At 35.4% G+C, this 26952-nt stretch overlaps 2 protein-coding genes across 6 annotated transcripts; both read right to left on the reverse strand.

Annotated features, from left to right (window-relative positions):
• Nucleotides 1-1634: 1634 nt before the first annotated feature.
• Nucleotides 1635-5228, reverse strand: samd13 (sterile alpha motif domain containing 13). 2 transcript variants are annotated; one of them, XM_038272223.1, is made up of 5 exons: nt 5032-5228; nt 4581-4681; nt 3409-3451; nt 3193-3304; nt 1635-3094 (listed from the first exon to the last, which is right to left on the reverse strand). In XM_038272223.1, the coding sequence occupies exons 2-5, from the start codon at nt 4606-4608 to the stop codon at nt 2951-2953; spliced, it is 327 nt and encodes a 108-aa protein (XP_038128151.1). In that variant the 5' UTR covers nt 4609-4681; nt 5032-5228; the 3' UTR covers nt 1635-2950. The 2 variants fall into 2 exon arrangements, with proteins under 2 accessions (XP_038128151.1, XP_038128152.1); XM_038272224.1 differs by lacking the exon at nt 5032-5228 and adding an exon at nt 4800-4942.
• Nucleotides 5229-7624: 2396 nt separating this feature from the next.
• On the reverse strand, nt 7625-25976 carry prkacba (protein kinase, cAMP-dependent, catalytic, beta a). 4 transcript variants are annotated; one of them, XM_038272243.1, is made up of 12 exons: nt 25845-25960; nt 25639-25755; nt 20570-20578; nt 17719-17780; nt 17296-17424; nt 14826-14924; nt 13991-14073; nt 13741-13867; nt 13480-13575; nt 10131-10253; nt 8874-9038; nt 7625-8783 (listed from the first exon to the last, which is right to left on the reverse strand). In XM_038272243.1, the coding sequence occupies exons 2-12, from the start codon at nt 25682-25684 to the stop codon at nt 8658-8660; spliced, it is 1065 nt and encodes a 354-aa protein (XP_038128171.1). In that variant the 5' UTR covers nt 25685-25755; nt 25845-25960; the 3' UTR covers nt 7625-8657. The 4 variants fall into 4 exon arrangements, with proteins under 4 accessions (XP_038128171.1, XP_038128173.1, XP_038128172.1 ...); XM_038272245.1 differs by lacking the exon at nt 20570-20578; XM_038272244.1 differs by lacking the exon at nt 20570-20578 and having other exon boundaries at nt 25639-25976.
• Nucleotides 25977-26952: the final 976 nt, after the last annotated feature.

Consider the following 26952-nt stretch of genomic DNA (forward strand, 5'->3'; position numbering starts at 1 on the left):
CATATCCTGTGATTGGTACTGACAGAAAAGCACATAGTTTATTTTTACCAGGGAACCTACAGTGTCATTGTTCCCTTTCTCTGAAGGATTATGTTAATGTTTGCCTCATGACGACCCCGGGGGTCTTTAATCATCTGTCAGTGGGTCACAGGCTTCATTTTTGGTATAATCAGGATTTAATAACTGCCTCTTAAGAATATAAATCTAAAGCTATGTTTTAAAAAATATTTAGGAACATCTCTATTAGTTTCTACCATCTGTGTGCAGAGGTATACTTGTCATTACTTTGCATTATTTAGGTTTGCAAAAGCATTTTTTAATCACCTTCTATGATGTCACACGCCAGCATCAGAAACAGAATAAGGTCTGGAATTAGACTGAGTTGGTAAACGATCTTGATTATTCTCTATCCAGCTATTCTGAGTTTTGTAGATTTCAGTATCAGTGACGACTGACAACTTTGACATATTTCCAGCTGTTAGACAGACTCACACTATAACATAAGAATGCATTTCTACGTAGAGGAATTGAGCCTAAACCAACCAATCCTACAATCTTGCCTAATGTTGTAAAGTGGTGTTTGCTAATATGATCTGATTATGTTATTTTCTAACATAGTAATGTATATTGTAGCCAAACTAATAATTTAGTATTTGCTGACATAAAGTATTGGGGTTCTTTAGATGAACCTTCCCACGTCTTAACCAAGCTCACATTTTCCCCTACAACTCTCTCAAACAAGCAGTTAATGCTTAGTTTTGTTTTTGTTCAAGTCAATCACATTTACATAAAAAAAAAAATTATTTGAACTTTTCAAGTTTTTATTTTTTATACTCTTCTGACCTTGCTATAGCATGTGCAATTATTTTTTTTTTGAGGGAAGGGGGCAATTAATGAAACAAAATTATTTTCTGATTGTAAAACAAAAATGTGTGTATATATATATTTATATAAGGGGAGAAACAATCGGATTGATCATGATTTATCTATTATTGAAATAATCTAATTTAGTTATCGATTAATCGTCAACTGGAGTTTTGACTGTAAAACATGCCTTTAGATGACAAAGCAGCCCACTTAGAGCAGTAATTATACCAAGATTATAAATATATATACATTTTGCATTTAAGATTTAAAAATTTTTTGTCAATATGCTCTATCCAGAAGACCTCAAGTGGAAAGGTTTGATTTTCCGCTGTTAATTTCGTAAAAATTCCTCTTTAAAGAATCTTTGGCTATCCAATTATCAATCAAAAAATTTATCAACAGATCAATCTATTTGCAAAATAATGATTGGATGCAACCCTAATATCTCTCTCTCTCTCTCTATATATATATATATATATATATATATACATATATTAATTGTAGGGTGAAACCCCCTTAGGAGGAAAGGCTTCTATGTACTGAAAACATCAGTGCTCTAAACCACAAATTGATCTGGAGAGAGCCACCAATTGGATAGGTGCTGAATTGTTTTCAGAAAACTGAGCTTAAGTGCAGCTGCAAGTTTGTTTCAGCGTAATACATTTTTTACTGTAGAGACATAATCATAGAAGCCAGCAAACTCTAATAAGTAAACACGTTTCACTGATAGCACCTGGCTGCATCTTGACAAAGGAGCAGAAATGTCATTAAGATGTTCCCAAACTTTTTTATTTTCACTTTAATTTGAAGAAATAAGGATCAAACTGCTTTGTACACCTGAGGTCTAACTTCAAAAAATAACTTTAGAATCAGCAAAGAAGAGCAAGTGATTCTTCTCCGTTTTAATGTGTAAAACCAAACAGGGTGAAGCTTTTCTACTGTGTCAAAGGATGTTATTGTTCCATTCTGGGTACAAAATACAGCTATACATGTAAGCTATATGAAATAAATTATGTCTAAAAAAAAAAAAAAAACATTCTTGCTAGAAAATAACACTTCACATCTCATTATTTGGTCTCATTGTTAAAACTCATTTTTAGTTTCACCTTCCCTTGCTGCTCACCTTATTGTATGAAGCCAAAAAAATTGATTCCTGAACAAGAGTGAATTTTTTAAAGAAAGCTAATGTTGACAAACTGATTTAGCATGGTAAGTTCTGCCATTAAGGGAATAACAGGCTCCCAACGAATGATGCGTAGTGCAAAATAAATGAATACAGTCCAGAAAGTAAAGTTACTTTGCTCAGAAAAAAAGCACCATTTATCATCAGTTTTAGACTCAAGAAACTCAAACTCCAGTGTTCTGTTACACTTAAAGATGGGTCAAAAACACTTCAATACAGCCGTCTGTGTGACAAAGCTGAAAGCACCAAAGGTAGGTACATAATAAGAATATATACAGAAAGATTCTATCAAGAGCCGTAAGTCTAAATAATGTTGATGTACAGAAACAAAGAAGCTTTAGGTAAAAGGCTGGAAAACTAAATGCTTCATTGTTACATGCTCAGGACAAGTCATGGACTCAGATATGCAGGTTTAAACACAGAGTCAATTCAGGGACATATGGAGGCATCATAAGTGTCTGCAGGTATAAAGGTGTTGAGATATTACATACGTCATTTTTAACTATATATTATCTTATATACAAATACTTAAAAAAAAAAAAAAAAACATTATAGGTTAATTAACTTTTCACACTCACACACACGCATCTTTAGAATACTCCCTAAATCTCATTTATTTAAATAAAACACACAAAAAATACATATTTAAGCAGCAGAAATATGAATGGCTAAAAGGGTAAACAGCTGGGTGGACGAATTGTGCAGAACAGTTTTTTTTTTGGGATCCACGCTTATTAAAAAAAAGAAAACAAGAACAACAAGAAAAAAACCGAACATACAGCATTCAAATCTGGTTAAGGTGCCGCTGTTGACACCCTGTTTTTGTGAAGCCGCAGCTAACCTGGAGTCTCCTGACATGATGATTGTCACTGAGGTGCGTGGCGGGGTGAGCTGGCCGTGCTATGACGCGTTGCTCTTCAGGTGCTGAGTCTGCAGCGGCTTCACATGGTATTCGTAGATTTTCAGCGCCGGGCCGAGTTTTATCGACAGCCCCGTTAGGACGTCGTTTCGCGTCATCAGGAGCAAAGACTTGCCGTCAATTTCCTGTCAGAGACAACTTTTTGGTATAATTATTTCAACACCTGTTTGGACAACAAGTAGGATAAAAAAAAAAAAAAAAAAACTAAAAATATCACACAAACCTGATCTTGGAAAGCTGTAGCTTGTTCTTCAAACCCTGTTGCTTTGAAATAATTGACGACATCAGCAACTCCCCAGTTGGAAGGGTCGGGCAGCTGACCATTCTCCACTGGGCTGTGGGAATAAAGTTAATCCACTCAGATTATAGTGTAACAGCAGAAAGAAAAACTGGAAATTAAACAGGTACATAAGACTCCTACTCTAGTTTTAAATTATACCTTTTGGTGTCAACAGAGCCATTTGCCTTGTCCTCCATACCGGCTGTTGAATAAAATAATATTAACATAAACAGTTAGTTTTACAATCTTACAGAATCAGTTAAGTTAAGATAAAATAACTTGTTTAGTTCACAAGCAGTTTCAAGCGGTTGTCTTTTTTCTATAATTAACAGCTGATCAAAAAAACATGATTATTTTTTAGTCAAACATTTGTCAACAAAAACAAAAACAAAGAAATCACTGCATAGAACGCCTATATGATCAATGGAAAATCCAAAGTTCTGATAACATTTAGTAATCAAACATACATTTATTTGGACTTTTAAAATAGGTTTAAGTTTGCAATTCTGTTTGAAAAAGTTAACAAAATGGCACAAATGCATGAGTTTAACGACTTCTGCTTTCAAATGACTGTATAATAATATGCTAATAACACTCTAATACACCATTTTTGGTGTTTAAAATTACTATCCTGTATCAGCTAATCGGTTGAAAACAGAAGACCATTAACTGTATGTCAGATAAGAAAATGTAATTATACAAGTTATAATGACTGAATAATGAATGGTTTAAGTTTTTACCTGATTTTTACCTGCTAATGAGATTAAATTCATTAACTAGCAGGAAATGAATATTTCCGGTGCAGCATCACATAAAAACAACACATTTACAAAGAATTTATGAAGAACAGAAATGAACAAGACATGTCTCATTTTTCTCCTCCTTTTTCACTCAAAAGTAGAACAATTAAAAATATCTGCAGCACATTCAGCCCAACTTTGTTTGTGGGATAAAGTCCATCAGACCTACAGGACCAGACAAATATAAAAGCAGGTAGTTATTTTCTACCTTTAGGGTAAAAAATCTCAATAAAACAACAAAAAAAGAATATAAAATGGAAAAACTTGTCATCAGAGGCATGCAAATGTAAAACAAATATGTTAAAAATGTAATAATTGATTCTGATAACATAATAGGATTGTTGCTCTGGTGCTAAACTATTAAAAGTGATTTACATAGGGGCCTTTTTATTTCACATCTTTTATTATGATATTATAATTGATTTTAAACAGGACTTAATACCCACATTATGCTTTAATATGTCAGCTTATAGTTTATCAAGTGGTTTTCAAGTTTAATTTCCCAACATTTGAATAAAAGAAGAGTCTTACATGCTGTTAGGTTGCAGTAATTTTTCATTAGATGTCTTCAGTGTGTAGGCAGTTCAATCACCATCATCGTTTGTCTTTCTGACATTCAGTGGATGTCTCCGCTGGAAAGGCACAGCAGCAAAATGGTGAAAAAAGCAGCTTCTTTAACTAAAACTGTCAATTTTCACACGAAACAAGTACAAAATGAGATGTTTAAAAAAATTACGACGTAAAACTCACGCTGTTAGCGAAATTAAAAGCAGAACAAATATTGAAATGAAAAACTGAATACACAACGACGATGATTCGGTCGAAAAAAATATAAATTAAACATAAAAAATGGGGGGGGGAAATCGACCGTCGAACGACAGGCAGACGTTTAACGGCAACCTATCGGTGTTTTGTATTAACGCTAACGTTAAGCTAAAAGGGATAGTTAGCCTCGTTTGCTAATACGAAATTTAACAGTTACCTTATCTTTTGGGGAGATTCTGGCCTGATAACAGCGGCTCGTTCGAGTCTACAAGCCACAATTCTGCAAATAAAAAGTTTCATTAATATTTGGGATTTTTTGCTGTACAATTAGCAACGGGTTTTATTTGATAAAATCAAATTATATTCAAGTAAGCCAACAAGCTTCCTCGCTTTCGTTTCCTTCGCCCACAACGTTGGGGGGGTTTATGGGTAATGTAGTTCAGCAGCACTTAAACGGCTCCCAACAGAAAACACACAAACACTTATAGTTTAATAAAAAGAATTTATTATAATGACATATCCTTTGTTACTTAAAATCTGCTACAGCAAAGTGTACTTCCCTTGCGAACACAAGTAAATATGATTGGGAAAAATAATGTGTCAGCTTTCTAAATGATGTGCAAAAATATCCACAAACTAAATTACAGACACATTTCAGATTATTTGATTCCCATACTGGCACGTGTGACTAGCTACAAGAACTGATTGAACTGATTTCCTTCAGTCAGGAAGAGTGTGAAATGGCTCAGGTAAAGGTGCCGTCGTTTTACATCAAATTTCAACAAACATCACACACAAGGGAGGGTAGAACAGATGATACAGAAGAGCTGGAAAAAGACTAAACATTTGTTTTTCAGGATTTACACACAGGCAGTTTGGACAGAGACATGCTTGTGGGCCAGGAGTCAAAAACATTGCACATGTTTTGAGCCTTACCAACTGTTTACTATGGAAGAGGATTAGGGCCACTGAAAAAAAAAGTTAACAGATTTTTAAATATTATTTCAGTTTAATATGGGAAAAAAAGTCAGAATTCTGACTTTAATCTCAGAATTATGACTTTTCTTTTCCAGAATTCTGACTTTTTTCTCAGAATTCTGACTTTTTTCCTCAGAATTCTTACTTTAATCTCAGAATCCTGCCTTTTTACTCAGAATTCTGACAGCTGATAAACATGTTAGCATCAAGCCGTAGCCATGTCTGTTTTAAAGACTAGCTCTCTTGTGTTAATCACCTTCTGCTCCTCCATTAATGATATAGCATCACCGGGGACCCCCCAGGCACGTAAAAAGTTGCCTAATTGAGTTATTTTCCACCAATGTGTTACTGGCCCTCTCAAACAACTCAAATGTTTGTCAGTGAAGCTGAGTGCTCCCACATCTCTTCCTTCATGATGCCCATCTACATTAAGATCCATAATTCTGAGATTAAAGTCAGAATTCTGAGAAAAAAGTCAGAATTCTGAGAAAAAAGCCAGAATTCTGAGATTAAAGTCAGAATTCTGACTTTTTTCTAATACTGAAATAAAATTTAAAAATCAATTAATTTTTTTTCTTTTTTCAGTGGGCCTAATCCTCTGCCCTAGTTTACCCTTCAAATTGGCATAAAAATAAAATTTAGGCGTCCTTTGAAAAATAAAGGATAGATTTCAGTAGGCTTTAGAGGGGACAATATGCGTCAAATATAAACGTGACAAAGAAACAAAATCAAACAAGATATTTTCTTACAATTTCTGTGTTTGTAACACTTCATATCTCAAGTCTCTTCACATATACCGAGACATATAAATGTTATTTTATTAGACTTTTATGTATAAATAAAAAGAATGAGGAAAAAGTTGTGCCTTCTTAAATTAAATCATATAAAATGCACATGTGCTTAGATAAAATGTTCCAATCCAGACAAAATAAAAAAAAAGAAGCAAACTCTTGTATTTTGTTGCAGCAGAATATTAAAATTGATTGAAACTGTTTTTTATTCCCCATTATGTGTAAAATCAAGAGCTGGGTTTTGAAAGACTGTCATTTTTGAATACTTTGATTTCTCCTGAACCCTGAGGTTTCAGCCTGTGGTTTAATTATACAAACTTCTCTATGGGTAGAGAAAGGCTATTTTATAAGTACTCAGGGATTTTGTAAAAGAGGAACTTTAACTGCAATATGAAATAAACAAAAGCCATCTAAATGTAGGTCATGACAATTAATGTATAGTTTTCAGATCCAATATATTGTCATGCTGGAGAAGGGAATGTGAAGTCAGGGGATACATTTTAGCAATAAAATACGCCATAAATTAGAGGAATATGATACAGACGTAATATTTTCTCATGGAAAAAAAAACAAAAAAAACAAACACATTTCATGAAGTAGCTTAAATAAAAAAAGGAGATATTGACCTTATTCCCTTTGGAAATGTAACATTTTCCTCCATACCCATTTCATACTTTCTGAATAGGTACACCTTGTTTAATTCAGTTAGGAAACAGTGTAAAGACTACAAGCTATAAATGCGTAACTAAAGATTCACTGGCCAAGCTGTAACCAAGTTAAATCCATAATTTATATTTCTGTTATTGCAGCTACGTGATTAGGCAACGTTTTTTTTTCTTTTCTTTTTTATGGCATTTGCGTTACATAGATCAAGACATCTCCTGCTTTCACATTTCATGCTGCGACACATTTCCAAGGTTGCAAAAGAAAGAGTTGGGATACTGCTTTTAGCTTCCAGTGAGGCTGCTACGAAAACATTCACATGCAAAAGTAAAAAATTAAAAAGAAAAAAAAAAAAAAAGAAAATATCACAATCTGAGACACAGCTGTCAAAAAAAAATCAAAACGCAACGTAAAGGGGGCAAAGGTCACCCCATATGAACACCGCTGCTTCCTACCCTTCAGATAATGTAACAAACTGACCTTTAAGCTATTGGAAAAAAAAAAAAAAGCCATGCTAGTGCATTTCTGGACATACTTTTAAACGTACCACAAACATACGAACTGTGTGCACAGACAGAACGCAAACATCTTCAGGTTCACTTCTTGTGAAATATACTTGTACCTAGAAAATATAGAATTTCTCTCCATCAAAAGACTGAGGTAAAAAGGAAATGTTCTGTGATTAGATATGAATAAATCATGCTACAAATGTTTTAGCTGACATGTTTCTGCATCCTGATGCCGTTTGTTACTAGTAATTATTTTCTTTAAGAACTGAGCGGGGGAAAAAAATGCATCTGTTTTTTAATCTAAAAATGAACTGCATCTGTTAAAAACGTGGTCATGCTTTAAAAAGAAAATAAATAAAGGATGTCTCACTTTTTTAAGTCTAAATAAAAACTCCTTTCCAGGTCTTGAGGAAGCCAAATTATTTTGAAATGGATCAAAACTCATCCATACCCCTTCCCTAAAAATCACAATGAGGATTGTAAAAGACAACAAAAAATAAAAACAGATAAAAAGTAAAAAAAAAAACTCCTTCAATACCATTTGCAACAACAGGTAATACTACTACTCTCTGTACCTCATTAAAAAGGGAGTAAGTCATTTCGCATGTTCCTTTTCACATTCAAACTTTACACAAGGAGAGTCAAGATTAAAGGATAAAACAAAAAAACTATGACAATGTGGTCTAGTACTTCGTTGCAGCACATGAAGGTGTCTGCAGAATTTGCCTGTGTGTAGATCAATGCCAACAGCACCAGGGGGCATGGCAAAAAGGACCTCATTTGAGCAGTGTGGAATGAAGGAACGAGGCGATTGTTAGGAGCACGGGATGGCCTCAGTTCCACCTTATATCTCTCACCAGAGTGCAAATATCCCAAAGCCGCAGGAACCGCTCAGGCCTTGGCTAAAAGTCAGCAAACTCTTTTGCACACTTTTCTGTTTGCGAGACGCGGATGTCCTCTTCTTCATAATCGTCAAAGTTGCTTGTGTCTCCGGGTCCTCTGCACTTCGGCAAAAACGGAGCTTCAACCTGAAACAAAGTTTGAAAAAGTGCCAACATAGGGCAAAGTCTGACAGCGTGGAATGAAAGACATGTAAGTGTTTGAGGAAAAGGAAATACCTTTCGCTCATAGATGGCTATCCAGTCTGTTGAAGAGAACCACTTATGGTTCTTTATGTCGTTTACACCGTTCTTTAGGTTGCCGAATCTCTTTGTCAGATCCACCTGGAGCAGGTTCCTCAGCAAGTCCTTCAAGTCGGAGCTAAAGTGAGATGGAAATCGCACCTACAAGGCAAGAAGTAACGTGTTCTGATCAAAAGAAGAAATTGACATAGAAATATATATATGTTTCTGTCTCATCAAAGAGCTAAAATGCCATAAACCAACAAATTATAAAACTTCCAGACAAACTAAATTCTAGTGCCGGCAACATCTATTTTCTTTCTTATAAATGTCTCCTAAGCTTACATATTTCAGAAAAATTAACATCATTTTTCATGTGAATAATTGCAGTTAAAAGCAAATTTGAAAAACATTTTTCTTTTTGGGGGCAACAGTTCATTAAAATGAACCAAAAGCAGGACTACTGTTAGGCGTTTTTAGCAACAGGACATTGCTGTGGTTAAATTTTGTCCCGTTTCAGGTCATATCACGTCACAGTTTGATATGAATATGGATTTTGACTGGGCCACTTATTGGTTTGGACACATCTTTACCATTAGTAGCCACAATCACCCAATCCTATAACACAGACGTTAAAGAACAGATCAGAAGACAACTTTGACTTTAGTGCCTTTCCCATGACGAGGGGAAACTGGGGAAAACTCTTGCTAGATTACGACTTTACGCATGGAGCCACAAACACCACAGATTGTTGTATTCACTCAAAAATAGAAGAACTCTATTTTCCAGTCAGTATTTATGTTAATGTATTGGTACCTTCTAAAAACAAATAAATCATTAAATGTTTAAACAAACAAAAAGACAAAAAAAAATCACACTAATTTTGGAAACTTTCAATGTCTTTTTCTTAATCATTATTTTAAAGTTTATGTCTTTTAGCCCCACAGACTAAGGTAAACTGTCAGCATGAAGCATGAAATAGGTCCTAATAACTGATTAGCAAAACTACATTGAAATTTAACTGCAGTTTATTACACTGACACATTCAAAAAATTAATATTGCAACAGAGCAATATGAAGTTGAGTGAGGAAATATGCTATTGGTATATAACCAAAACACATTTTAATTTATGATTTTCAGATTACACGAGTCTAAGATATATTTAAAATAAGTTATAAATGAGAAGAGCCAACAGAAAACCATGTAAGAGAATAAACTCCCATATTCTAACAAAATTAACTATTTTTTCTTACCTTGCCAGACACAATCTTTTCATAAATCTGTATGGGCTGATCGGCAAAAAAAGGAGGGTAACCAGCAGCCATCTCATATATAAGAACTCCAAGAGCCCACCAGTCAACAGCTTTGTTGTAGCCCTGAGATAAGGAGATAAATCAAATCACAATTACTCCCTAGATAAAGTCTGGGAAAGCTTCACGGTGTAAAAACAAAAATAAAATGTGCCACGATTATTGAATCAAATCTAATCTATACTCCCCTTTTAAGATTATAAGAGTAGAAATGTGTGCTTTAGTTTTAGGAACCACACAATATTCTATCCTGAGAGTAAATGCTTTGTTTGCAGCTGTTGTGCAGCCATCAAACACCTAGAGTCACTTGGTATAACCCTGGTGATAATGCACTATGTCAGCACAGCAGTCAGCTTCAATTCCTGCCTGCATCAAAGCCTCCTGACTTCCAGTCTTGTGTCTGAGTCAAGGGAAATAAATCCGAACACAGACAAGTCACTCAAGCCTTTAACGCCAATATGATGTTTGAGAACAAAAACTACTTGGCTTATCTTTAAAGTCCTTTTCCATTAACTTGTTTTTTTTTTTTTATCTCATATATCATTAACTGAATAAGGCTCCCCTGAATTTGAATCAATGGAAAAGCAAACGTAACAATAATCCCACTTAACTCAACAATTAAAGATCAATCTTTCAAATCTTAAAATTCACTTCATGCGGTATTTTATTTTCTGAACATATCAGTGCTCAGTTGTTAGTTTCAGTTAAAAAGTGATAAATCCAAAATTTATTGTAATATTAATGTACATCACGCATGTCAGCACCAATACAACTTCTGATAATCAATAGAGTTGAAAGAATTACAAAGATTTGTAATGTTTATACCTGACATCCCTAAATAGTGAAAAATGACAGGTTTTTGGTTTGTTTTCTCCTTTTGTTTTTTTTTTTCCAGATATCAGTGATCAATGAATATACATTTTTTTCTATGAGCGTCTGTTTCTTCAAGCTCATTGGTAAGTTATTTGTCTTCTTGCTGGCTTAGATGTTTTTTTAGGTCACAACGAAAGAGTTTAACCAGGATTATATCTTGATACGACACGTTCAAAGAATGAGTGGTTCTTTGTCCTTTTCTGGGTTTTGTATACTTTAGGAAACATTTCTTTGACTCTTTGAAGCTTAAAATGTAGTTATCCCAGTTTATCACAAAACATTGGTTAATAAACAGTACTTGGTGTCCCCTTATATTAATTTTGATTCGATCTGTTTTTACAATAGTGAAAGTGGTTCAACTGTATTCCAAAATACTCATGTATTTTATTTTTTTCCTGTCACATTAAACACAAAGTGCAAACTTGTAAATCAGACAGTTTAAACTTTATATGTAAACAAAACTGTCTCATAAGTGCAAACTTGTTTGTGAAAAGCGAAAAGTGAAGCCTCACATGAGCAAGCAGACGTGATACAGCGGGGAAACAGCATAAGCTGCATTATCTCCACTGCAGAAACCATATTTCCAGCATTTTCTGTAACAACTAAAGGGTGTTTGCTGGTCAGCCCAATTTATTAGTCTTCAGTCAACCTATTGGCTATATTTGCAGCTGTCTTGAAGTCATCTTGAGTGCATCTTTCCTGCTCATTTGAATGTGAACGTCACGCGCGTCACTATAAAATTATTTGATCTCATTCCCTAGACATCGATTTTGCAAAAATGTAAAGGATCAATTCGAAATCGATTAAATCGATTTTTTTTTACCCAGCCCTAGTCCTCAGGTATTGTTCTTTGGCCCTGAGAAGAAACTTTGGAGCCAACTATCTGCATTTAAGAACCCAGTCCAAAATGCTTTTATATGTTCAGAGATAATCAAACAGATGAGCGATCAAACCAAATCATGATATGGGCTGCCAGAGGAAGCAGCTTTAATAGAGGTGCACAAACTGCTTTGCAGCAATAAGCAGGTTATAGGTTTTACTGTAGGTGTTAAAAGGAAGAATGTAGTAAAATACTTTATGCAGAATGTGCTGTTTTACACCAATAACTGACCAAAACAATCTAATTTACCGCTACATCCTATATTTCAACATATGTAGCAAATGGAGGAATTTTTTGTTTTCTTTTTAATCAGGAACAATAAAATAATACAAATAAAAAGTCTAGATGGTATTAAAATCTTTTTATTCCTGTCATTTTAGAGCTTAGTAGTACCAGAGATGCAGTGACGTGCGGTGAGGTTCATAGCTGGTGAGGCACTGACGTCATCAGAATCAGATTTGCAAATAGATGCATAGATTGACAGCAGTTTACAGGTTATGTTTCACTTCTGCATCCTTACACATACAAACTGTAGCTCACAAAACACACATTTCCTTAAAAAACAAAACAAAATAAATGTTATTACTGTCTTACCTTTACTTATAAATGAATAGAAGTCCTCCTTATCTTCCTTCAGTTTTAAAAGTCTCTCTGTCTCAATGGAGATCACTGCCAGGGAAGAAAGCCTTCCTTGATCCGTCCTGTTCCTGCCTTATGTTTTCAGTCTCTTGAGCACCCCCTGCCATGAGGCAAGAGAACTGCCTGCCTCACCTCGAACTTGTTCTCTGCCGTTTATAATCGCTCATTACACGAAACACGTTACACAAACACAGTTGGTGACAAAAAGCTCTGTACATTATATACATAAGCCAAATTATTAGAAATAAGTTCACATATTACATTTGTTTAAACCATTTTATTGACGCCGTACAGCAACATGCTCTCTCCGCTTTGCAGCCAGCGCAGAGCCAGGGGTTGCGCAATCCAAGGTGAGGCAGAGCTCGCTGCTGCCTCACCGGCATCGCTTCCAAGCATTTGAATGGGAAAATAAGAAAATTCAGCGATTTTGAACAAATAAAAATCGAAATTGGTGAAGCTACATGAAAAATGAATATTTTTTAGTACAAACCACCGGATGAATATAACAATTTAAATTACTTTATGATTATATATTTTCTTTCTTTCCATGATGGCTGGTGAGGCACTGCCTCACCTGCCTCCCCTGACCGCACGTCACTGCAGAGATGTTTTTTGCCATAATAAACTTAGAACTCCTGAATAGCACTTATCAACACCAATTGCACTTTGAAGTTTTCTTGTTTTTGTTCAAAGATTGTCTGATTGAAAAGACAATAACATCCAATTATATGACAGTAGAGTTAAAGTTATAGAAAAATAAGGGAGCTTTTTATTAAAGATGAACTTCTGCACAAATACTACGTTTTTTCATATGATTGCTACTATGTTATTGAACCCCATAGAAACGCTGCCTGACTGCCTATCAGTTTCGGTGGAGGAAGATGGACGACAATGGTTCACCTTGCTGAGGATGATCTCAGGAGCCAGATACTCAGGAGTTCCACACAATGTCCAGGTTCTGCCTTTTACTCGCTTGGCAAAACCAAAGTCTGTGACCTTGAGAGAAGATGACATCCAAGTGAAAAGGCAAAGCCAATGTGTTCAAATGTGATTTTTCTTTAAGTCTTATCAAAAAACAAAAAGGTAAGTCCACTTTATTTTTTTGTTTCTGCTCTGGTAACTTTATTTTTTTCCACACTAAATCTGAGATGACCTGGTTACCTGGATGTATCCATGTTGATCTATGAGCAGGTTTTCAGGCTTCAGGTCTCTGTAGATGAGGTCTAAAGAGTGAAGGTACTCGAAGGTGAGCACGATCTGAGCTGCATAAAATCTTGCATGATGTTCACTGAAAAAAGGAAACACATGATTGGAGAGACTGTAGAAAAGCTGGACTATTTCAAGAGAAATAAGCAAATAAGTCCATGACAAATAAAACAACTAAACCATAACCATCAGATTCGCCTTGTACCTGAACCTTCCTGTGCGTCTAAGGTGTGAGAACATTTCTCCACCGGGCACATACTCCATCACCATGTAGAGGTTCGAGTTGTCCTGGAACATTAATTACATTTATCATAGCGGTTCGTTCAATGTATGACAACAATAAAATCGGTCTAATTTTAGTCCTCAGAATTAAAATATTTCCTAAACAGTAAAGAAACACAAGTAATGAAATGGTAAGTATTGGATGCACTGATCTGTTTTTTTTTTTTGTTTTTTTTTTCCCGATCCAGTCTGATACCGATATATGGTCTGAGAATATGGGCTAATATCCAATACCGATTAGATACTTCTGTTGAATAAATCAACCGTTTACCTTGCCAAATGAGTAAAAGGCATCATACTTAATATAAAAATTGTTACAAAAAAGGCAACAAATGAACACAGATGTAAATCCTCAGTAGCTTCTTTGTATACTCTCTACAGTGTCGTAATCAGCGTTACAGTCATCTGATTGAAGTAACCAGAATCCATAAAATTAGAAATGACTGGATCGGTCATTCATTCTTTATTTGATTTAACTAATCAGTCAGTATTGGAGCTTATATTTGGTCCGGGTATCAGATCGGTGCGTCTCTCATAAATATATGCCTGTTGTTTCAGATGCTACATTTGCTAAATGAAATCACATAATTAGAGGCTTTTCAAATTATGCAAACTCAGATAGGATCAACATTTGGGAATGTTGTGAGAAAATGATCAAAAGCATGAATATTTCAGGGCAAAGCGGAAGTTTTGAAAATGACATCTGGAAAAAGAAACTCTTCAAGCTCAGACGCAGAAGGCTTCACCTCCATCATTACCTTGAAAGCGTATTCCAATCTGACGAGGAATGGGAAGGACACGGCTTGTAGTATTTTCTTTTCATTTAATGTGTGCTCTATCTGCTTCAACTTCACCACCTGAAAACACAGAGCAATGGAGAATTCAATGAAAAGTATTCTGGATGCTCCCTAATGTGTCGGATAGGCGTCGAAGTTGTATGTCAGCACACAGTAGCAGAGATACCACCAAATGACTAAAATAAAACCTGGCAATAAGATCTGCTAGGATGTGACGGCTGCAGTTTCAAGATTCTGAATGCAATTAAATTGCCTTAAATGATGTCAAATGCTGTAGCTATATTAACCATGTGTTTAAAAACTCCCTTTCCCTCATAATAAAGTAGATTAACAGCGTAGTAAATTAATTCCCAAATTTCCAAACTAAACAGCTCAGCTGTGCTGCAAAGCCTTCATTCCAAACAACTCACCAGCTTTTGCAGATATACAAAATAACAAGGCTCCATATGACCAGTGGTCTAGATAAGGGTTGAGATACATCAAAGACCTCTTCTACAAACATAAGTAAAGGTTTTCAAGACTGAAAAAAAACATAAGCTAAATACAGCAAATTGTTTAATCTTGTACAAAATAGGTACACTTCACAGGAACAAGTTGTTTCAGCCTAAAACTGAATTATCAGGACGTATAACTGCTTTAAAATCCAGTATGCCTGGTTTCTGCATGCTTTTGTATTCACCCACTTTAATCTTATAGTTTTAAATAAAGTCCAAAAGCTCTCAGTTATCAAATTATTAGTAAGTCTGGCTATGTGTCCTTTGATTTCAGTAGAAATTCATCAGTTTTTTTTAAGGCCTCCGAAGTGTTTTAGAAAACATCCAAGACCAAAGAGCATAGGGAACACATCAGGGATACAGCTGTGAGAAAGTTAAGTTGAGGCCACAAGGCATAAAGGAGCCTTTTTTTTTTTCGTTTGAGTAACTATACAAAGTAAACAGTTACAATAAAATAGTTACAGTTTACAACAGGTTGTTGCAGGGATGCACAGTGAAACAGGGGGTAGCAGCAAGAAGGTTCTGGGTTCGATTCCCGGCCCGGGGTCTTTCTGCATGGAGTTTGCATGTTCTCCCTGTGCATGCATGGGTTTTCTCTGGGTACTCCGGCTTCCTCCCACAGTCCAAAAAACATGACTGTTAGGTTAATTGGCTTCTCTAAATTCTCCTTAGGCGTGAGTGTGTTTGTGAATGGTTGTTTTTCCTCTTTGTCTCTGTGTTGCCCTGTGATGGACTGGCGACCTGTCCAGGGTGTACCCCACCTCTCGCTCACTGACAGCTGGAGATAGGCACCAGCACTCAGCGGGACCCCAGCTGGGATAATCATGACAGAAAATGGATGGATGCATGGAAGAGGTTGTTTTGTGTTTTAAGGGAAATTATACTTTAGTTTATTGCAATACTGTATAGTGCAACTGACTTTTCTTTTTTCAGCTGTCAAAAAAACTGATTGAGCACTTTATTCTAAATGAAATTGGGACCCATCAAGAGGAGTTTCAGAACTACTGCCTTAACCTACAACCAATGCTAAAGAGGAAGAGTGAGAACCAAAACATTTTTGACAACAGCCCAGTTAAAGGGCAGATAAATGCATATAATACTGTGTACTGTAGCAATACTTGGCCTCTTCATCTAACTATGAGCTGATAGAAACGCATTTCAGATGATTGGATGAGGTTTTGACTCTAGGGGCTTACCACATATGCACGCCACACTTTGTATACTATGTGTAAAATACCAAGGGGTATGAATACTATTCAAGGCATTATATTTACATTTTGAGTGAGATGAGCAGCTGAAAGAACGCTCTGAAATCAAACACTGAGTACAAACCACGTCTAAAGATACAGAGAAGGTCATGTAGACAGGAAATGGACATATTCACAAAGGGGAATAGGAAGTTTATCTGAGTGCAGAAAGGAGTCACAGAAAAAAGAGTGTAGGGAACTACTACTGTAACAAAAATAATAATAATAGTTAGATTGTGACACATGGGTATCCAAGATTACATCTCATTTCTCTTATAAAGTAATGCTAAGGAACAAAAAGAGGCTAAGCCAAGTAAAGGAAAAAAATTGAAGTTGTTTTGTTGAAGTGAAAAAGAAAGTCACAGGTTTAACCTCTAAATTCAACAGTCAAATTCAAGTGAGCAGAACAGCTTCAGAAGACCAACACCGTGAAAGCCTGTCTGTACCACTTCCACATCAGTATTTAAAGATCGAAACTCTCATGTGGAGGGCCTTTGGGGTTTTCAGTGATAACGTACCAGCAGTGCATGAGAGGAAGCACACCATTTCCTTTCATCAGATACACAGCCTCTGCGTTTATGTAAAGCGCTCCTGCAAACTTTCTCTGTTTACAAGCCTTACAACAACGACAACAGTACCTAATATTGTTTGTAAGGTGGCGATGGGTTTTATAAAACAAAATGTGCTCACTTTTTGTTTGTCCAAGATCTTCATGGCGTAGAACTGGTTTGTTCCTTTATGCCTCACGAGCATCACACGTCCAAAGGAGCCAGTGCCCAGAGTCTTGAACCTTTCAAACTCATCCAGGGTTGTTGTACACTGTAAGAAATACACAGCAATCAAAATAATAAAGGGAGTTTGACTGTGTTTAGGCCTGGATTACTTGCATTGCAACCCCCCTTATTGATATAGCTCAAGCTGATTTCATATTAGCTGGATGGGGACATTTTCAGTGATGGTGTAAATTATCCAGTGGGTTAGCATTCAGGCTTACAATATGCAAGCAATTTTAACTTGATGAAAATAATATCATTTTAAACATTGAAAATATGTCTATTTTATAAAAAGAATAGAAATTAAAGGGTTCAAATTTTAGAAATTAGAAGATATTACCTGTGGGGGACACTCCCATTTTCTTAAAAAATCTTCTTTGGCTTTAGCTAAGAACTCTTTCACTATAAAAAAAAAAGAAAAAGAAGGAACAAGATTGTATTAAAACAATTCAAATGTCAGTACTTAGCAATATAAAGTCCAATTTCACATTCAGGGATTATAAACAGCAAACAGTTTACATCTTCGGGGGAAACAAAAGCATTCTGAGGTCAGGCAAGTCGTGGGGAGAGGAGACTATACTAAAATCAAACGCAAATAAAAAAAGTTGTCAAAGTCAAAACCACACGCCTAAGCAGGAAACTTTGAATCACAAAGTGATGCGAAGAGCTCTGTGAACTTTCCGGATCTGGTCAAATTTGAGAGAAGCTGCTCTGCATCTCTTTAAGGAGAGGGGTGCAGGTAAAGGAGAGAGACCATATACAAAAAGACACAAGGTACAACATACATGTAACTAAGAACATAGAGCAGGCATGATGAGGACGGTGCACTGTTAAAGTCACAGCAGACATGAGGTGTCCGAAGTCACAGAGCCATTTAAAACAGCCAGATATCACAGATTTAAGCTTCGCTTTTAATCCATGGGGTTCTAAACTTTGTATGGATCATAAAATAAAAAGATGGAAAAGTAACAATTTAGATAATTTGCAATTTCATTTTTTTTTTATAAAACTAAAGAGAGTAGGCTGGATACATCTTTTTACTTTTTGTTAATTATATTAGCGCTATGAAAGTGGTGCATGTCAAAACTTCTTTTGTTTGTGTTTATTTGTAGTGATGTTTAAATGTTAAAATGATCACAGTGTTTTTGTTTCAGCCAACCTGAATAAAACCAATTTTAAATAATGATTTAATTTACAGAGGTGAAAAAAAAGCTACCCAAACCTAATTGCCTCAGTGTTAAAGGTAATTATTTTCTTTATCAAATCATAAACCAACTTTGATTTTCTATATTGTTTGCTATAGTTTCCCAAACTACTCTTTGTCTGGAGACTGCTTGACACATTAACTCAAGAAATCACTTAAACTGGACCTTTTGCACAACACGAAGTAGGCTTAAAGATCTCTAAAAAGACAAAACAAATCGCACCAGATGATAACATCTGGAAAAAAAGCTTTCTGGACTGCAGAAAATCACAATGAGAGTCATTATCCAAAAAAGGAAAAGATATGGTGAAATGGTGAACCTTAATAAGAGAGCTCAGTCCACCAAAATCACTCAGAGATCTGGCATCAGAACAACATCAAAGGTCTCAGAGCCTCAGTTCATTTCAGTCTTCATGATTCAACAATAAGAGACATACTGAGCTAAAGCTGTATCTATGGGAAAGATTCAAGGCCAAAACTGACTGAAGGTAATCTTGAAGGAGAACTTCCAGCCATCAGTTTGGGACATTTAGTTTTAACATAACTGAGATATGCAGCAGAAAAAATGATCAAAAGCACACTATCAAAAGTCCACACCTCAAAGCTCTAAATGATGGTATATTCAAAGTCTGGGATTAAACCCAATTAAAATGCTACAACCTTTCCTTAAACAGATCACTCATTCTCCTAAACCCTCCAGTGTGTCTGAAATAAAACTATTCTATCAAAAATAGTGGGTCAAAATCCCCTCACAAAGATTTATATTTATTTATTTATACAGATGCTTAATGATATGTTGATTTTTCTTCACAGGTAGCCAGACAGGTTTGGGTAACTTTTATGCCTAAGAAAGTTGTTATATCTTCATTTGAAAGCTGTGTACTTTCCGCAGTATTATTATTATTTCTTTGATGATCTTAAATATTGTTAATATATATACATATACTAAATCTTCCCCTGTTTGTGTGCAAAGAGTTCAAATTTTAAATACCGTTTTTAAAAAAAAACTGTGTAAAAAGGTTTTTTATTCTATATACCTAGATGTGGTATTAAAAAAAAAAAAAAAAAAAACAGGTATAATTTGTGTAAAATTTTAATAATATGAAAGAATTTGGTATATATCTTTCTTTCTTTTTTTTTTTATCACTAAGAACATGGTTTTCATGGCAAGGTTTCCTTTAACTGGTTTGATCTACTTCAAGTACAAAGCGTTTAAAATGTCAATCAGGAATTTAATGTTAGATACAGACTTCTGTGCTTCAGTTTCTTGAGAGAGGCAGCAACTCTGACTACAACAGAAATTGAAGCAACTTCCTATGCAGCAGTTTTCTTGTCTTTAGCCTTAATCTCAGTTTTATTAAGCTCGAAAAACATGTTACAAATAATAGGCTGATTTTGCTGTGTATATATTACCAAAAACATTCACTTTTGTATCGACGAGTTAAATTGGTAAAATAGCTGATCTCCGATATTTGGTTTTGAAGCTAGTATCATCTGATACTGATAATATTGTGCATTCCAAGTTCTGATGTATCTAATAATTTATATCTGATCTTTTTAGGAGGTTTTTTTTAAGTAAATTTAGACATTTTCAAAACTACATTCCATAAAATCTATGAATTTTTCATGTACCATGGCATTTGTATTTGTATTTAGTTTGCTTTTGAATTGCAGAGCAGCAACCAACGAATAGATACATTAGTTAAAGGATAAATACATCATTGTTAAACTGATCTGTTTCCTTTGATCTATTCATACCTTATTTAATGATAAAATGTACAATTGAATTTTAAATTTAGCTTTAACAACGAATTTATTGACATTATAAAACGTTTAATTTCACATAACACAACAATCCAAACCAGGATGAGTTCAATGACATGTTCAACTGGTTTGCAAGTTTTGGAATTAGGGAAACAAGGCTGTCCAAGAGCATTATACATTTTCTCTCTGTGACTTGGGATGTCTCATGGAACAATGAGCGTACCAAAAGTCTCTACAGTTTGCCCAGGGATTGCAGGAACATTCACCCATATGGATGGAAATGATGGAGAAGAAAAAGAGAGGAAGAACATTTTATGAAGTGCAAAAAAAACAAGAACATTTCAGAAACACATGTAGAAAAAAAAGAACACTGGACACAATGTAATGCATCCTTATCACAAGACATCGAATCAAATTAGACAATTCATCTTTTTGAATAAGCTACAGAATCGAGGATATTTATGTTGTTGTGCAGGAATAATGAGGCTTTCTGAGCGTTTTAACAAAATGAGGAAACGCAGTTGTTAACTGCGATGGTCTTTCTAAATGCGATTTTTTTCACTCTTCTCCTTGTCTTTTGTCATCACAAATAACACCTCACTCAATCAGTGCTAAAGGATTTTTCAATGTGTGAAATCTAGACCTGTTTGTGCATCGAAGGCTAACACAAACAAGTGTTATTATGCTCGCACTTATACTGTAATGACATAGTGATTTGATACATTTTCTGCAGCTTCACTGTTAGGCTGCATATTAATGAATTTATTTCAGCTTTTACTTAGTAGTAAATATTATTTTGCCATTCCTAACAATATGGTTCAATTTTGCTTTTCACAAAGACAAAAAAAATACAACACCGACAGTAGGAGACTGTAATAAAGCCATGAAAATGATATTTTATGCTAAAAGATGCACAAAAATGACAAGACATATATATAAATGTACGATTATATTATATGACGGAAGTGCCTGAATCAGCCTGTAATAAAAAGCATTACGTTTAAAATGGCAGTGCTTCTAGGTAAGAAATTATCTTACAAATGTGTTTGTAGTAAAAGCAAATTTTAGGCTATTGAGGAAATAAAAAATAAGTTAAACAAACTTTATTTTTAGTTTAAAATCCTGATATCACAACAAACTTAAAGAAAAACACTTTTCAGACACAATACATGAGCTGTAAAGATTAAGAGAGCCAATGGTTTAATGGAATAGGTGCTACATAGAAAATATTTTCTAATGCAAGCAACAGCCCACCCTGCTCAGAGCTAAAGTTTAGCACAAAAGACATCCACTGCACTTACTCGACTTATCCCACATGACGGTGAACTCAGAAATTTGAGGCACTTCACTCTCCTGTCCCTTGCTCTCTTGTCCGCTCTTAAGATATTTGTGGATTAAGCGGCTGGCAAAGGAGTGATCCTTCCCCTGTGCCATTTCTAAGGTAAATAAGTTGATATGCGAGTGTAGAAAGCCTTCAAATAAAGCAACCGTTTGCAGGTTTTACACCACTGACACTAACTTCCTGTATGCAGTCAAGTCCTGTGCAATGGCTGCTTAACCACATTAAGTTAAGTTTCCTGTTCACGTCCTCGTCTACTGTGGCCCAATATGTGTCCAGTTGATGCTGTTTCTACACCGCTCAGGCAAATTGTAATTTATTTTTTTTTTGTGGTTTGTTTTGCTTTCGCGGAAAAAAATCCAACAGAGCATGGAGGACCTGGCTTGAAATTCGAAAAACATTGTGCAGCCACAGAAAACCAAGACTACTGATGAGAACCCTTAACCACCCATAAAGCGATGGAATAAAGCACCTCGCTCCGGCAAACATGCTCTCTGGTGGATGTGTTATATACTGCACTTCTTCACTTTTTAGTAGGACTGGGTGATATGACTTAAAAATCTAGCCTCTGAATTGTTTCTACTATATCCAGTGAATACTTTTTTAAATTTTCACAACAAAAATAACTGGGGCTGAAACATTTAATTGGATTATAGTAATTAATTGATAAATGAAATAACCATCAACTAATTTAGTAATCAATTAATTGTTAAACAGAGTATAGATACTGTAAAACATGCCTTCAGCTGACAGAGCAACTTATTTAGAGCAGTTATTATATTAAAACTTTAAAAAATATATAAACATTTTACATTTAAGATAAAAAAATATATATTTACGTCTGTCAATAGGCTCTATCCAGAACTCCTCAAGTTGAAAAGTTTTAGTTTCACCTGGTTTAATTTATTGAAAAATCTTCAAGGAACCTTTTGCTGTCGGATTACTAATCGAATTCATTGATAGATTAATGAAAAATGACACGCATCACTTTCAAAAACAAGCTTTTATTTTAATCATCTCCTTTGGGAGGTCACCTTAATATATCTAAAAGTGATGAACCGATGTCCCCCTGAGCTATGGAAGCATAAGCGATGCAAAAAAAAATAAATAAATCAAGATTTTCCAAAAAAAGTTATCTTAATAGACAGAAATTTCAATCAATCGATTTTATCGTTAATCGCCCAGTTCTTGTTTTCAGTTTACTCCATCCAGTCAACAATGTAGAAAAAAAATCTAGGACAATCAAAACTTTTTTTATTGTTAATATTGTGAAATTCAAAGTAGCAATAAATATTAAATCTGCAGTGTGTAGTTCTCAGCTACATCTGCTGGTCAGACTGCGGACTGTAGCGACATCGAACTCTCCTCCCACCGCTTCTTCCCTTCCAATACTACGGAAGCTTTCATGGTACAAAATAAGTTCTGCAACGTCACCTATCTTGTAAAGTGATAACGAGGTCATTTTATATATATATAGAATTTTATAAATGGTATTTTTTCCCCACATCGTTGTCATGTTTTAGTGAGCTGCTTAGCATGGTGTTATAAACAGACTAAGTAACTGGAGGCGTTACGTTTGATAGTGAGATTGCGTTGGTTGGAAGCATATATCTTCCCAGATTACAGAATCCAAGTCTGGACTGTGGCATGGTGGTTATTAGACGAGGAAGAGGGTGAGGAATAGGGGTGTAAATAATAATCGTTTTGTATCGATCCATCGATCCAACAGCCGACAATCCGATGCATCGACATGTCCGCAAGAGTGTCGATTCATGTTTTTTTTTTCCTCCGGTCTATTTTTATCCATTTGTTCCTGGGCGTAGTTCTCCCTCCCGTGCTGCGGTTGCGCTAAACCTATTTTGCCCTCCTACCTCGCTTCCTGGTTACACTCCTGCAGCAGTGTGTCACAGTGAGCTTGACACAGACATTTTTGATTTATGCTCAATATTGAAACATGGTCTGCGCTATACGCTGTGGTTCTAGATACGACTGAGGCGGTGAGGAAGTGGGGGCAAGTTTGTCCGACAACGGAGGAACATGATGGCGAAAAATAGCAGGGATCCAGGTGGAAAAAGGGTCCCAGCGTTCTCACGCATCTCGCTCTTCTAGCTGGTCAAACTTCACAAGTTATTTTCCACAATTTTGGTCATAAAAACAAAACAAGCCGGCCTCCTGTCTGCGGAGGGGGCGGGGACGTCGACATTCTGGAGCCGAGGTATTGCATTGCACTCATTGCACTGATTTTGTGCAGTATTTTTTGAAGCAAAGCCTTTCAGAATCTATAATGCAGAGGCATTGTTATTTTTCAGTAAATGAGGTTTTAATAGGCCTAGGTGGAGTACAACTTTTCTACTTCTGTTATTTGCTGTTGTTTCTTAAATAAAATGCATGACAATATTACAGCTTTCATTGATTTATTTCATATTTGAAACATTGTCTAGCCTGTAAGGTAAAAAAAAACACACAAAAAACAATCGAATTAAATCGCATCATATTCTTGAGTATTGAAAATATTCGAATTGTTGGGTCAGGAAATCGATACTGAATCAAATCGCCAAGATGGGTGTGATTTACACCCCTAGTGAGGATGTATATCTATGAGGTCTGTGTGATACAGTAGAAATAATCCTAATTCAGCATATTTTATTTACCTTTCTGAGCGCTAAATGTAGTTAAGTTGCTGTTGTCAGTAGCTCGAGGAATAATCTGAGTAACGTCAGTACTCACTACCTGTGAAACATCAGGGACGTTTCTCAGTGGAACCCTATATACTTGCAGAAGTCACATTGGAGCATAACGGCAATCTCTACAGTAACTAGTTTGCTAGCTCTGTGTTTCCGTAGCGCAATTTCCGTAGCACAGCAATTTCTAAGGCAACACAAACATAAATATGGAGATATTACATAACATTTCTGTCTGTAAACCCCTGAAATTATTACACACTGTAGCTTTAAGATTACATCTAAAAATATAAGAATGATTTGTTACCATACATGTCTGACTTGTGCTTTTCATTGGTTTCTAGTTGCAGCCCTCTGCAGAAACTGCATGTGGCCAAAATCACAAGTTTGTTAGACAGCAGAAACTAATGCCAATCAGAAAGCAGGTCAAGACCAGGGCTCTGTAGACTGGCCACAAGCTATGACACAGTTTGCTGGATTAGGCTGGCAACTCAGAACAACAACAACATTCTCATGACTGCTTCCCCCAAGTAATCTATAGAAGATTTACATTGTAGAACGGGTGCACAATAGGGTTACTTTGAACGAGGAGTTATATAAACTGGTTTTTACACTACAGAGTTCCAGGGTGTTTAAAGATCAATAGATATTGTGAAAAAAGAATGGTAATAAATGGCTAATAACAGCAGTAATAACAGCAGTAATATTGCTAATGAAATGAACAGCAATTTAAAACTGTCAACACTGATTTAGTGGTAAAGTTACCTAAAATAAGACTTATTAGCCAAAGCAAACGCTTTTAAACTCTAATTGTTTTTAGCTTCATCCAGGCCCTGCCTAGCAGCTTGTTAGATGATGTTATCTTGCTGTCAGGCACGTGATATTGGCCCTTTTAAAGTTAAACAAATAGCTCCACTTAAAGCAATAAACATATTAAAACAATCAGTTTATTTCATGAACCACGTGATCCTTGACATTCAGACCCACGATCAGATTGACGATTATATATAAAATTCAGATATAAGATGGTTCTTAACATTTCCCCCACAGTTTTGAACTTCGATTATTAGCAACCAGAGAGGACGCTTTGTAAAAGTGTCCTAAGCAAAGATGGTTGTTCTCTGCATCCCATGCTACTGTACTGTCTGCTCCAGTGATGGGAAAACTGCTAAATGATGCTAGCCGTTGGGTTTTAAAGGCAAGCTGACAAAATTCTGGTACAATTAACATTAAACGGCTAAAAGCAAACAGGATGGCTTCCTGGGGGCTCACCGCTTTCCTGTTCATTTCCTTTCTTGGCAGTCGCTGCGTTTCCCATCGTAGGCAGACAGGGCGATGCACAGCTGGCTAGGAGCGATGATGGTGGCCGTTAGCTAACAGGCTCCTCCGCTAGCTCGATAACAAAATTCAGCTTGTTCACACCGGCTGGCTAAAAACACCATTAATGTGCCTTCTTTATCGACAAAACCTGGTCTTACTCGGCTGGCCGACTCGCAGATGCTTATAAATCGTGTCCTTTTTGCTGTTCATGTAAACATCTGCTGGAATGACAACATGATCCAGACTTTTCACCTCTGCCTCCTCTCGTCCTGCGCGGCGTTCACGTCCTATGGGAATATCCATGGATGCGTTTGATAGGTGGAACGCTGCCTTCACTGACTATTCGGAAATTACAGGTTTAGCGAAAGAGTTTTGCCTTTCGTAGTTGTAATTTTTGAAAGGTGTTGTAAGGTTCTATGTTAAGCTGTAACAGTTTTAAAAGTGTTAAATTGTTGCAGTCTATCAAAGTGTTTAATATAGTATATTATAGTATAGTATAGTGTAGTATTGAATAGTATAGTACAGTACAGTATAATATAGTACAGTATAGTATAGTACAGTACAGTATAGTATAGAATAGTATAGTACAGTACAGTATAGTACAGTATAGAATACTACAGTGCAATGTAGTATAGTATAGTATAGTACAGTACTGTATAGTATAGTATATTACAGTATAGTATAGTACAGTACAATATAGTATAGTATAGTATAAAATAGTACAGTACAGTTTAGTATAATATAGTACAGTATAGTATAGTACAGTACAGTATAGTATAGAATAGTATAGTACAGTACAGTATAGTATAGTATAGAATACTACAGTGCAATGTAGTATAGTATAGTATAGTACAGTACTGTATAGTATAGTATATTACAGTATAGTATAGTACAGTACAATATAGTATAGTATAGTATAAAATAGTACAGTACAGTTTAGTATAATATAGTACAGTATAGTATAGTACAGTACAATATAGTATAGTATAGTATAAAATAGTACAGTACAGTTTAGTATAATATAGTACAGTATAGTATAGTACAGTACAGTACAGTATAGTATAGAATAGTATAGTACAGTACAGTATAGTATAGTATAGTACAGTACTGTATAGTATAGTATATTACAGTATAGTATAGTACAGTACAATATAGTATAGTATAGTATAAAATAGTACAGTACAGTTTAGTATAGTATAGTACAGTATAGTATAGAATAGTACAGTACAGCATAGTATAGTATAGTATAGTATAGTATAGTATAGT

This window comes from Cyprinodon tularosa, unplaced genomic scaffold (assembly GCF_016077235.1).
Source record: "Cyprinodon tularosa strain WSP-4 unplaced genomic scaffold, ASM1607723v1 ctg82, whole genome shotgun sequence".
In the NCBI taxonomy this organism is placed as follows: Eukaryota; Metazoa; Chordata; class Actinopteri; order Cyprinodontiformes; family Cyprinodontidae; genus Cyprinodon; species Cyprinodon tularosa.

Excerpts from the sequence above, each read along its gene's own strand:
- samd13 (XM_038272223.1), bottom strand. The coding sequence starts at position 4,608 with ATGAAAAATTACTGCAACCTAACAGCAT. Across the intron at positions 3,452-4,580 it reads TTACTGCAACCTAACAGCAT|CCGGTATGGAGGACAAGGCA; the intron begins GTAAGACTCTTC and ends TTTATTCAACAG. Across the intron at positions 3,095-3,192 it reads CTACAGCTTTCCAAGATCAG|GAAATTGACGGCAAGTCTTT; the intron begins GTTTGTGTGATA and ends TGTCTCTGACAG.
- prkacba (XM_038272242.1), bottom strand. The coding sequence starts at position 21,780 with ATGGCACAGGGGAAGGATCACTCCTTTGCCAGCCGCTTAATCCACAAA. Across the intron at positions 17,781-21,647 it reads CGTCATGTGGGATAAGTCGA|TGAAAGAGTTCTTAGCTAAA; the intron begins GTAAGTGCAGTG and ends TTTTTTTTATAG. Across the intron at positions 17,425-17,718 it reads AATGGGAGTGTCCCCCACAG|TGTACAACAACCCTGGATGA; the intron begins GTAATATCTTCT and ends TATTTCTTACAG.